Below are 12,956 nucleotides of genomic sequence, written 5' to 3'. Positions count from 1 at the left end.
GTGGATTGCCGGTCGCGTTGCCGCCTTCACGTGGAAAACGTTTTCACGGGTTGGACTTGGAGTTCGTCCGTTTTCGAAGAAAAAAAGGGAACGGATTTCAGAGGAAGTTGCGTTTTTGTACTTCCTTCAAATTTGACCTTTTTTTAAAGGTTATACATGTTCATCCATAACAGAATAAAAAAAGCAGTATAAATATGTGTACACACGACCGGACACATCAAAGAGACATGTGCACTGGAACTTAGCACAAACGATTCCAAGGAAAGAAAAATAATACTCCCTCCGTCACAATTAAGTGACAAAATATTACATGTATTTAGGCGTATTTTAGTATATAGATACGTTCATATTTAGACAGATTTGAGTTACTTGATATGAGACGGAGAGAGTAATAGAAAAAATCCCCTAAACCCCGTGCAACCGTCAAGCGCCGAAGAGGCTTAAGTATCAAAATCTTCTCAAGAAACACCATTCTTACAGTACGGCGTAATTAAGTCGACGTTCCTTGATCCAGCCAAATAGGTTACCCAGTTTTTTTTATCCGGAGAATCTGCATATTCATTGTTATATTTTTTAACAAGGTATCTATTTATTCATTCGAAATCAAGATCACATCTTGCAAGAGAAGAGGTATGATACTTTTAGGGGAATCCAACCAAACAAGATGTGGAGAATATCTAGCTAATTGAGCTAAGAGTTACCACATTCGCTTCACGTGGACAGTGGGTAAAGGATATCCTGACGTAATCAGTGGTAACATAGAAGCAATCGTCAAACACCGCAGCACCAATCCCAGCTGATCTTCCTCCTTGATTCATAACATCAATCACCTCCATACTATTAACGACAAGGCGCTTACATCAAACAGCAAGAGCAAGCTCCAGGCCAAGCCAAAGAGCCATGGCTTCAGCAACAGTAACACTCGAGCAGCAAGTAATTTTTTGGTTCGCCGCCACGACGAAATCACCTTTACGGTCCCGAAGAACAGCCCTAATAGCCCCATCAAGGGTTTCTTGATGGTGCTAGCTCAAATTTGACTTGTGCACCAGAGAATTGTCAACAAACGCCGTCATTCCAAACCTCTTGAGCTCTAGAAAGAAAGAAAGAACGTACGTATTTCATTCGTTTCCAACAGATAGTACGTGTCAGTTGGCTGCTTACCCTAAATTCGTTTCAATCATCATTGTTAGCGTGCACCAGCCAGCAACATCGCTATCGCCGCATCCTTCCCTTCCATTCGTTGTTGAAAATGAGTTGAGGAGAAGCCTAGTCCACTGGACATGGCCACCTTGGCACTAATTTATGGTTCATGACTTTCTTTCTTTTTTTGCGGGCAATGGTTCATGACTTTCATAGCATTGGAGTATCTGAGTATGAAGTGTGACTATCCAGGCCAGGCCCCACGGAAAAGGAGAAGTGGCACGTAGAGGAGCTCATAATATCATACAGTTCCAGGACTTAGCCAAAAAAAGATATATAAAGAGGGAGTTATCTGTATCTAACATTCAAAGATTTACTACCCTGCTGTAAAACGAATGAATACAACAACATGAACAAACAACGTGATGTGATTTTCCAATCCTTTTAACTACTCCGTATTTGTTTGTGTAATGGAGGAGAAAAAAATTAATAATCCGTGTATGCGATTCATCAACTCCTGTTGGCAAGTAGTGAAGCCTCATCGTCTTCACGTTCTACATCAAGATGCTCCTGATTCTTGGACTCTTGGAGCGAACCATTAGTGCGATTCGCGTCCACGGTAAGAGAAGCTAACTCAACAGTCGCTACTTGGCGAGCTCCAGCTTCATCATCCTCAGTCAGCAAATCAGCTGGCAGGAGGATAGAATTCGGGTCACTTCTCGGCACCAAGAACAACAGTGCCAATGGTAGTAGCCTCAGCACATTTCGAATTAGAATCGCAGCCCAGAGGTTTTTGAATTCTGTTCTTGTGATTTTCAACAGATGAAGGAGCAACCCACCAGCCCACGATCCTGATAGCAGGCCAATATTGTCAATGGACATGAGCAGCGCGAAGAATGTGCCCTCGATGCCAGGTGGGCAAAGTTTTGAGCTTAGCACCAAAAGAGGCATCCATTTGAGTCGGTTGATCATTTTGGCGACCCCCTCATCAATCACCGCGAAGTAGTAATCAGGTATGCCAAATTTTAGATTTAGACGAAGTACCAAGATCAGATCAAGCATTCCCGACAGGCTTAGTAGTAATTGACTTGAAAAAAGAAGGCTGCGAAAAGAATAGTCCTTGAGAATATTTTGATAAAGTATAACTCCAACAAGAGATCCCACTGACCCAATTGCAAAGATAAACCCAATGAATCCCTGGTAGAGTAAAATAACAATTATTAGTTTGCGTCAAAGATGGGTAAATACTCAAAAATGGCAATGTCATTTGCATCAGAGGAACCCACTCAGTTTCTTTTCTTGATATTTTAGAATACGTGCAGTCAAACTTACTAAATTTTGCCCATCTATTTGAAACAGTCTAACTGAATATAAAAATACATATAATGCATTTTCCTTGAAAGTAATTCAGTAACACTATTTTTTTTACTAATTTAATAATTTATATTTGCATGAAGTAATAAAAAAGACTATTGTCGAAATCACATGTCAAAGACTGAACAGACAGTAACATCAGATGAAACAAAACAGATGGACTTGTGGAGTTGCATATTTGAAGAGATGGAGACTAACATTACAGATATTTCAAGCACGGAAGAACTTTAACTGCAGACAAACTTTAATTTCAAGAGAAAAAAAAGAAAGCCATAGCAAGTGTGCATTATAGCAAAAATAGTTATAAGTTTACCTCGGAAAAAGATGGCCCTGCGGTTGGATCTGTGTACCAGTAGAACATTCCTTCTTGAATGTCCACACTCAGAGCAAGAGACATGTACATGTAAAAACATGGCCGCCATACTTCAGGGCATCTTAAGGTCGTTAACATTTTTCCACTGGCTTCTACAAACTTCATATGAGCCTAGTTTGTAGTTTCAGGAAAAAAAAATTAGTGCATGCAAACAAAGCCGTTGTATCTGATATCAAACAACATCAAGAACACGTTCTACTAACCTGCTTGTATGGAAAGTTAGGGATATGGACATCCTTTAGCAGCATCCCAGCTAAAATTACCAATGCAGAAGGTATAGTTAACATGCCAAGGGCTCCCTTGAGAAAGACAAGATTTATCTGATATCAGAAACCAGTACCGAGTGAAGTAATAAATGCACTTTCTACCCGACAAAACAGAGGAGCACAAGACCAATGTACTTATTCTCCATGCATACACAGAATGTATCTATGCACATAGTACTCTAGATTGGATTTATCAGGAAGAAATTTAGCTCGACTGATTAGAGATGATCAATGGGAAATACAAAGCGCTAAAACATGAGCATTGAGAGCTGGGGATACTCACTTGAGATCCAATTGCATGTACAAGAAAACCACTTATTGAGAATCCAATAAGACCTCCAACAGATGCACAGAATCCATTTAAGCTTATCATGTCAGCAGCAAGATGAGGGTGAATTAGACTGTTTTCAGCCACACAGGCATCGATAGTTACATCAGCTATTGCTACACTTGCACTCCCAGACATCAATGCCAACAATGCGAAAAATACATGAAGCTTGCTGTGAAGAGATACTATAAGCATCGCAATCACTCCCATTATGCCTGCATCCTCAGAAAAGAGAGAGAGGATAAAATTATGAAAAATAAATCTTAAATATAGTTCAGGGATAGTAGTAAAAATCCCATTGCTACAGGAATAACTGCAGCATTTTTTTAAAGTATGTGCACATACACAGCTGCATTGATTCCTGCCTAATTATTTGTCGAATTTCACATTCCTCTACGAACAAATCCAGATTTATGTGCCCCCACCCCCATCCCTATCACACTGAGTCTCCATTCGGAGGTTTTTCCATTTCTCTATATAGTTCAGTGATCAAATTGAAATATGGTTATCGCAATGGGAAGTAAGTGTGTTTTCTGATGTAGCTAGGATATGCACAACATCCTTCTTCAGATGCACAGCTTAACTAGTGCATGGCAGCAAAGAAATGACAACCCTATATATGAGCTATAGGGTTACTCGGTACTCAACATTCCCCGGTACCAAATCATCAAGCAGTACTGCGGTTCAGTACTCATCACTTGCCCAGTATTAGATCATGGAGCAGAGCACTACCATAATTTAGTCCAGATTTTCAGTTTTCGGTTTCACAAGTAAGCAACGAGTGTCAATTGGGGTACAGTGCAATCCCTGGAATTGACAGTTTTCAGAATCAGAGGTAAGCAGAACACTACGGTCCTTACCTGCAAGGACAAAGTACGGCCGGCGCCGGTAGCCGGCAACAGGGAGCACGTCGGTGAGCAGGCCCCATAGCGGCTTGATCAACCACGGGATGGACGTGACGCCATGGTACACCTGCGCCGCCGACGGCTGCACCTTCTGCACGTCCTTCCAGTAGTAGTCCGACGCGACGCGCGTGATGCCGCCCCCGAGCCCCTGGCTGACGCCGTACGTCGCCACCACGCCGAGCACGAAGCTCCAGTGCAGCTCCTTGACCAGCATCCGGAACCACGCCACCGGGGACGGCGTCCAGCCGGCCCCGCCCTGCGCCGGCGGCGGCGGCCCCCGGGCGTCATCGATGAAGACACTGGCGTCCTCTTTGCTGCCCCCCTTGTCCTCGGGGAGATCGTCGGCGGGCGGCCGAGGCGACATTTCTCTCGGATGCTCTCCCGCGAGATCTTCAACGGGCGCTTCGAGATCGCACGCTAAAGCTTGGAATCTACGTTCTCTCTCCTCGAATTGCTCCAAGCTGAATCTGGAGCTTGGCGCTGTATGTGCAAGAACAGATTTGGGGTTTCTTGATTCCTAAGCGCCGTAGAGACTGCAAAAATATCGGAGCTGGGAGCTAGGTGCATCTCTATCGATCCTAGCTTCTTACAAAACCCAAGAAAATGTCAGGGCTTGTGCAAGAACATCGAATCGAAGAGCTGCTTGAACCTTTCGTCACCCGAGGGGAAAATAGCGAGAGAGAAATTTGGACAAAGTCGCACTAGATTGGTTCATACTGCTCGAGCAGCCAAATACGAATAGCGTAGCGTACAACAAACATCAAACATTGGATGTCGAAAACAAGAGAAGAGCTGAGGAACGAAGAGATTATGGGAGGAACAGCGGAGGCGAGGAAGTCCTAAGAAAATGGGAGAATCCTTCGGGATTTGGGGGAAGGGCGTGGAGGGTAGCCGTTTGACCTGTTTTTCGTCTTAATTTTTTGGATTCTGTTTGCTAACTAACATCAGCGGAAGTTCCCGTCGCTGTCAGGTGGGACAGCCTTTAGGGGGCCCGCCGTGCAGCCGGAGTGGTGCGTTTGACGTGATTGATTAACTGTGGGATGTGTTGCTCCTCGGTTTCAGCGAGGGAGTGTTGTACTTTGTGGACTGGTGGTTAAGCTCTCGATCGGCAGACGAGATGGACCTACAAAGATTGGAGACCTAGTCGCTGACAGCAGCTTATATATCTCAAAGCAGGCCCACTGAGCAGGGGGGGTGAAGATTGGAGACCTAGTTGCTGACAGCAGTCTTTGGACCGACGGGAGAATGAAGTCTCACTCCTGAGACACGTGAAAGTGCTTCGACCACGCGCCAGCTGGACACGGAAAGGAGGCATGCGAACAGGCGATGCGGCATTGTCATCTTTGCTTGAAAAAAAAATCACACGCAAAATGTCTTGCATAAAATAAGTTGATCCGGCTATCTTCCCATTGTGAACTGCTCCCTGATCCAAAATAAATGTGACAGTTTTGAACTATGCTTACTCCGTTATACGATAGTAACAGTCGGTTTGATGGCACTCGTTTCATTTTATTTTGTAGAAATGAAACAGAACTCAAATTTTTATAAGACTTTATTTGGTTGAATTTAAATTTCCTTTTTAAAATCATGTTTGAGTGCCAAATGTATTTGTAGAACGAGAGATAAATTCAAATAAATGGTGCCTCTTGGAAAGTAATTGGGTTTAGGTATAGCCATATAGTTGTGATTCTTCCGGATTGAATTCCTATAGCCAAACACGTTGGTAACCGATATCCAAAGTGAATTGCAGGATTCGGCCCCACATTATGGGAGTCTAACGAGTTGCAAACTTATTTTGTAATTTTCCATGAAAACAGATATAAAAATTTAAAAATATTGTTTAACCAAATAATAAAAAGATAGACAAAAGCTAATAAAAAATAATAAATTATCATAATCAATCTCAACACCAAACTTAATGATAGAAACTATGCTACGATTGAATCTGTTGTTGTTCTCAACAACAATTAGAGTAAGAGGTGCCAAAACTTGGTGGCACAAGTACGAGTATAAAAGTAGGGCGTGTATGCCGGTCTTATAGCGAAGGTCGTCGTACACTTAGACAAATTGACACGTCGATATTTTTTGAATAGATTCGGTCCACCCTGCGGGTGCGACTTAGTCCTATGTTAGGAGAGGCTTCGAAGGGGTCGTTAGCCAAAGTGTTCGGGTCGATCGAGGCTCCCCGAATCACTTAGCGAGAGGTCGAAAGGGGGGCCCTCGTACTTGGGCCGAACGAGGCTTCCCAAGTAGCGAGGTCGAGATACCCTTAAGACTTTAACTCGGTTCCCTCTCCTTCGGGCTCGGGCCGAACGAGGCTTCCCGAGATCCCAAAACTAGAGCTCCTCTCAAAAAGCTTTTCTAGCACTCTCCCCTTAAGTTTATTCAAGTGAGAGTAAATGTTGGTGCATGCCCCCATGGGGGGTATTTATAACCTAGGAGTCCATGACAAAAGACCATGGCTACCCTTGGGGGAGAGAGAAAAATGGGGGCAAAATGGTAAAAGTAGCTTCTTGGTCCATAGCTTTTGTGTGCACCATGTGGGAAAAGTGGGGCTTGGTCCATGGTCCATCATGGACTAAGGGCCCTCTCTTCACACCTTTCTTGCCCCCTACTCTAGCTCAATTGACCCTTTGACCATGGCATGAGAGACTTGACTCGTTGACTTGTCTTCCTTTGCCACGTGGGCGTCTTGACTCGTGCTTGGGAAATATTGACCCAGTCGTCGCCACGTAGGATTTACGGCCCGGCCCATATAGGGGTTTATTTTACTACAACAGTAGCTGGAGGCATTGAGAATGCCTTCGGGTCAATCTTCGATGCGAAACTTCTGAGATTTTCCTTTCGCGAGAGGAAGAGATGTTTTGGTGGCTTTCCTGCAAAAAAGGAGCTGTGGTGGCGTTTTTGGGGTAATTCCATGCCTTCGGCTGTCTTCTTAGTGAGAAATCAGACTTCGGGGGGTATTTTAGCAAAAAAAACGGGACCCTAGGGGTCTCTCTACGAGAAAACCGGTGTCCCAAAGGACTATTTTGCAAAAATCTGGGACCCTGAGGGTCTCCCCGAAATTTCCGGGGTCTTATTGACAATTTTCCTAAAATCTTGGGCTTTCCTGCAAAAGAAACGAATCCCGCCGGCCATGTGGGCCAATTGGGCCGCCGGCGCACGAGGTGGGCCGGGAGCTGGGCCGGCGCCCAGGGAGCCTCCCGACCCTTTTTTTTATGTAGGCCGATTTCTTGGGCCATAGTGGGCCGCGGCCCAACAGGACCCGGTATCGGTTCGGCATCAAGTGACCGGATTGGATGGCCACGGTCGAGAGGACGCCCTAGATCGGACGACCCCTAGCCGTCTTCTTCCTTCATACGATGGGGACCGAACGGGCGGCCTCCCCTACCTTTTGCAGGCGTCGGGCGTAACCAGAGATGACGCTGGTGAGGCGAGGACGCGAGGGCCCGGGCGCGGGGCGCCTTCTTTTGGCCAGGCCGCTCCCCTTTAGGGAAAGGAGAGAGCCTTCCCTTTCTTCTTTTCCCTTCCCTTGTCTTGTTTCACAGTGGCCAAGAACGGCAAGGTGTCGACCTCCGGTTGGCCGGCGCGGACGCCAAGGATGCCCTTGGGGCCTATAAAATGGAACCAGGGGTTCATGGGGGAGCTCCACACCGGTCTTATTTGATCTTTCCGGCGCCGAAGCCTCGTTCGGCGGCGCCCGAAATTTCTTCGGGACTTGGTGTTCTAGGATGTCCTGCAGGGGTGGTAGCTTCTTCCGAAGGCGTCACGGAGCTAAGCATTGTCTCCGTCCGGCCAAAGCCTTTTCTCCGCGTCATCGAGCCAAGGTGGGGGCTTGGCGTCGTTGCGAGGTTACGGGGACCAAGGTGCCGCCGGTGCTTGCAGGTTATCCCGGGGGATCTTCACTGGCGACCGCGTCCTTTGTGCTCTTGTGAAGGTATGGCTAGCTCTCCTTGGGTCGAGCATTGAGCTCTCGGGTGTGGCTGGCCTCGCCGGTTATTTCGTCGAGCACCTTTGGTGCGAGCCGGGACTACCTTCGAGCGACAGAGCTTCGGGGTGCCGGGCGCGGCGGGCATGGTTACGACGCGGGCGACGTGCGCGGGGGCAAGCTGGGAGTTGGTCGGCACGGAGCGAGCGCGCGGGCTTGGAATTGGCCGCCACGGAGCGGCGCGGACGGCGTGCACAGGGGCGAGCTTGGAGTTGGCCGGCACGGAGCGGGTGCGCGCGTCATGTTCGCCAGGGTGCACGCGGGGCGCGCCCGCGGCATGGGCGGCGTGCACGGGGGCGAGCTGGGAGTTGGCCGGCATGAAGCGGGCGCACGGGGCGTGCACTCGGCGCGGGCGGGCTCGACGCGGCGCGGGAAAGGCGCACAGGAGCGCGCGCGGAGCGGCATAGGTGCGCGAAGTGCGGCGTGCGGGCGCGCATGGGGTGGCGCGGGCGCGGGCGCGGGCAGGCGAGTCTCGCGCGGCAGGACGTGGACGTGCCCGGCGTGACGCGCAGGTGCGCGAGCGGTGTGCGGCATTACGCCGAACACTCGGAGGGCGTGGTGATAGTTTTCTCCTTTTTTTTCTTTTGCGCGCGGGCGGGCCGAGGAACTGGTGGGCTGGAGGCTCGTGGAGCTCGGGCTCCCCTTTCCTTTTTTTCCTTGTGCGCGGGCAGGCCGAGGCCTTCGGCCTGGGAGGCTTGGCCTCTCTTCCTTTTTTTTTGCTATCTAGTCTCTTTGTGATTTCCTCGTACTTCCTACTAACCGTTGTTGATTCCTTGTTTGCGTAGGTGAGATGGCGGGTCCCGACGCCGAGCCTGCGACCGAGAGGGGGCCGTCCAAGGGCTCCGCGGCGGAGCGTGCGGCGAACCGACCGTCGATCGCCCGCGTGGGGATCCTCCGGTGGTCCCGATGGCTCCGATGGAGGGTGGTTGGGCTCACAACTACCTTCTCCCGTCTTCGACGAACCCCGAGGACCTTGTCCAGCTGGAGGAGGCGGGATACTTCCCAAGGGGGACGGTATTTTGCCCGACGGGGAGGAGTTCGAGCTTGACCACAAGCGGCGTCCAGGGTGCATCGTGGTGTTTTCGGCATGGTTCCATGCCGGCTTGTGTGTGCCCGTCCACCCCTTCCTGATGGAGTTCTTGGAGACGTATGACATCGAGTTGGCCCAGCTGCACCCTTCGGCGATTGTGAAGTTGAACGTGTTTCACTGGCTGTGCGAGACGGCGCTTCACGAGGAGCCTTCGATGAAGCTGTTGCTGTTCTACTTCACCGTCGCTCATTCCTGACGGCTTTACCCTGAGCGCCTTTGCTTCGGTGAACCTGAGGCTTCGTTCCGGCTTTGGAGACGACTTCCTGCTCATGCCGGGGAGGAGCACGGTGAAGTTGTTCGACAAGTGGGAGTCCCAGTGGTTTTTCCTTCGGGCTTCGAAGACGCGTCTTCGACACTCAGGCAATCTTCCTCGACACTCGGGGGCTGGGGGCCTCAAGGAGGTGCCTCACCCAGGCGAGCTTCGGTCGACCGACCTTTGGAAGGTGACTAAGATCAAGGAGGTGTCCGCCGAGAGGAGCTTCCGTGACCTCATGGAGGAGATGGTGATGGCGGGGCGCTTCATGATGAGGAGCCGTCCAAGGTCTGAGCTTGGGATTCCTCGGGCTTTCCGTCCTCCGCATGCAGTCACCACACGTGAGTGCCGCTTCCTTTTTTCTTTCGGGCCTTGGTTGTTTTTCCCTTGCGGTGGTACCTGACGACTTTGGCTTGTCTTTTTTCAGCGATGTTTTCTGAGGAGAGGGCGGCGTTGTGGGCCGCGCAGCTGATAGGTCCGTACGGCGGGCCGGAGCACTGTGGCTACGAGACCAAGATCAGCGGCGGGGGATGTCATAACATCATCGCGAAGTGCTTCGGGAAGATGGTGCCGATGCAACAGGATATGAAGTTCGGGCGCCTCCTTCAAGGGGGCGATCGCTACGCCCGCTCGGCGACACCGTCGATGCTGGCGGTAGGGTCCAACTTGCGGGTCACCTGCGGGAAGGTGAAGACAGGGACGGCGGTGCTGGGCCGGGCGGTGCCTGTTGCGCCTGTCCCGAAGATACCTCGTCCGTCGAGTGGATGCAAGAGGAAGGCTCCACCGACTCCTTCTCCTTCTTACGACTACACCCTGGCGGATTCAGCAGATCCCATCGTGGGTGAGTAGAGGTCCCCTTTGAGGGTGACCTTGAACCTGCACATGAAGGGGAAGATCGAACTTGAGCACGTGCTTCCTCCTTCGAGCCACGAGGTTGAGGCTTTCACTCGCGAGACAGGGCTTCGGCTGCGGAGCGACTCGGTGGAGGAGTTGTCGACCGGAGCCAACGGTGCGGGCGCCCGGTGTTCTCCATCGGTCGCGAGCGTCCTGAGGAGGATGCTCCTACCTCAGGTGAGTGCCTTTCTCTTTGGCGGTGTCGATCTTCTTTGAAGATTCTGACATGGTTTCCTTGGTTTTCTTTTAGGTGCGAGGGTCGCGGCTCCCGAGGTTCCCGAGGGCGAGCCCCCGACTCAAGCGAGGGGCGGAGAGCTTCCGACGACCGAGGATGGGGTGAGAGACCCTCTCGTGACACTGGAGCTGGTGAGCGTCCGTGACATGTCTCCCTCGATCCTCCGGTTTTGCTTTTGGGCTAACTCCGTCTTCTTTTTAGGTGAGGGGTTTGGTCGGGCGCCCTTCCTGCCCTCAAGACTCAGGTGGTTGGGCTTTCTGCCGCTTTGGACGTGGAGATGTCCAAGTCTACCCTTGCCTTGAGCGAGTTGACTTCGGAGAGGGTGCGGCGCGAGGCCGTGGAGACCGAGCTTTCCCGCGTTTCGGCAGAGCTCGCAGCCATGGAGACCAGGGCTCGGCTTGCTGAGGAGCGCTAGGCGGACGAGCTTGCGAAGACTCGTCGAGTCTACGAGGACTTGGTGGTGGCCAACCTTGATAGGGAGCACGCTCGAGCAGAGGCTGCTTCCCTCAAGGTGGAGTTGGCTGCAGCGAGTGACGGCCCGATGCTCGCTTCTCGTGCTCGCCCTCCTTCGGATCGTCGTCCTGAGGTGGTTTCGCTTTTGCTTGTTCAGGCCACCGAGATTCGGGAGACGATGATTTGCTTGAGTAGCGTTTCCCAGCCGGACCTTCCTCCGTGTCGCCCGGTGGATGAGGTGAGCAAGGTGCTTACTTCCCAGGTGGAGCTCATCGAGCCTACCGTGAAGAAGTGCCTCCTGAGTACGGGTGCTCGACTTGTTTCGTCGGCGGTTGCGGCAGTCCGGGACGGCGGTGCCGGGATGAGCGGTCTTGAGGGTGAGATGTCTCACGGGGCGAAGAAGTTTCTGGCGGACCAGGGTGCTCCTCTTCGTGCTCGGGCTCGACGCTTCGTGCGTTGCCTTGAGCCCGCTCTTCAGGAGGGTGATGGTGAGGTGTGAGCCTCGTCGCTCTCGGAGGTGGTGATGTACCTCAGCTGCTTACTTATGCGATGTTGCATATCTCCACTTGATTTAGCCTCATGGCTAGCATGTTTAGGCTTTTAGTAGTAGAGGTTGTAAGGCAGCTTTTTTGTTGTGTTTCATGCTTCACTATGTAGTCAACATTATCGGAAATGTTAACTTAGCTCAGCATGTATTTCTCATGTTTCACCATGTAGTCGACATTATCGGAAATGTTAACTTGGCTCAAAATGTGTTTCTCGGAGTACTATATTTCCTTCTTGTGAATTACTGTATTTCCTCAATTTATACAGCTCGCGATCGTTCGCGATGATTACACTTTTGTGTCATTGTCGTCGCACGGGGCTCCGACACCGGGGGCGTGCGGCCACGCCCCCTTTTAGGTTCGGAAGGGGCATCGGGGATCGCTCCGGCGATCACCGGCGTGGCCGATGGCCTACGTAACACGCAAAGTAATGTACCCCGGATGCATGCAAGCTAAGAACACATGCACGCATGTTTTTACCCAGGTTCGGGCCACCCGGAGGTGTAAAACCTACGTCCTGCCTGTCTGAACTGGTATTGACTATAGATCAAGTGTTTACACGTTGCCGGGGGAAGGGTCCCCGGGCCTTCTCTTTTTGGCTAAGTGCTCTTCTCTGCTTTATGCTACTGCTAATGGCTAAGTGTGAGTTCGTCTACCCGTCCGATTGTGGAACCGCGGAATCCCCGAACCGGGTGATCGATGGACTGTAGAAAAATGTGGAACCGAACCCTTTGACCGTCGGCGGGGGTCCTCCTTTTATACTGAAGGGGATACCACAGGTGCCGCGGTGCATGCATTACAAGTGCCGATCAGGGAGACATGCCACTCCCCCTCGGTGAGCTGGTGGCCTGCATGCACGCCACCTCCGCTGCTAGGGGTCTAAAACCCTAAAGGTAGGATTGGACAACCACTGTTCACCTGATTTGGACAGGTAACGCCCCTCCTGTCGGCTCATTTAATGCGCCGTGCGCCTCACTCCTCGCCTTGGTGAGACTGCGCATCCGGCGCCCGCCACGCGCCCGCGTGGCGCTGTTGCTCTGTCCGCTGGGACCCACCCTTGTGGCGGGAGCCTGCGCCCGGGAACTCCTCCTCCCGGCAAGTTGCTCCCCGGG

The 12,956-nt window shown here is 51.0% G+C and overlaps 1 protein-coding gene across 1 annotated transcript; it reads right to left on the bottom strand.

Moving 5' to 3' along the window:
• Positions 1 to 1,430: 1,430 nt before the first annotated feature.
• LOC100845044 (probable folate-biopterin transporter 2) lies at positions 1,431 to 5,308 on the bottom strand. Its single transcript, XM_003560929.4, has 5 exons — positions 4,342 to 5,308; positions 3,437 to 3,696; positions 3,091 to 3,186; positions 2,828 to 2,998; positions 1,431 to 2,337 (listed from the first exon to the last, which is right to left on the bottom strand). The coding sequence occupies exons 1-5, from the start codon at positions 4,748 to 4,750 to the stop codon at positions 1,651 to 1,653; spliced, it is 1,623 nt and encodes a 540-aa protein (XP_003560977.1). The 5' UTR covers positions 4,751 to 5,308; the 3' UTR covers positions 1,431 to 1,650.
• Positions 5,309 to 12,956: the final 7,648 nt, after the last annotated feature.

Source organism: Brachypodium distachyon, chromosome 1, assembly GCF_000005505.3.
Source record: "Brachypodium distachyon strain Bd21 chromosome 1, Brachypodium_distachyon_v3.0, whole genome shotgun sequence".
Taxonomy (NCBI): Eukaryota; Viridiplantae; Streptophyta; class Magnoliopsida; order Poales; family Poaceae; genus Brachypodium; species Brachypodium distachyon.
Note: the sequence above shows the minus strand (reverse complement) of the source record. Positions and strands in the feature narration are given on the sequence as shown.

Excerpts from the sequence above, each read along its gene's own strand:
- LOC100845044 (XM_003560929.4), bottom strand. The coding sequence starts at position 4,750 with ATGTCGCCTCGGCCGCCCGCCGACGATCTCCCCGAGGACAAGGGGGGC. Across the intron at positions 3,187-3,436 it reads TACATGCAATTGGATCTCAA|GGAGCCCTTGGCATGTTAAC; the intron begins GTGAGTATCCCC and ends GTCTTTCTCAAG. Across the intron at positions 2,999-3,090 it reads CTAACTTTCCATACAAGCAG|GCTCATATGAAGTTTGTAGA; the intron begins GTTAGTAGAACG and ends ACTACAAACTAG.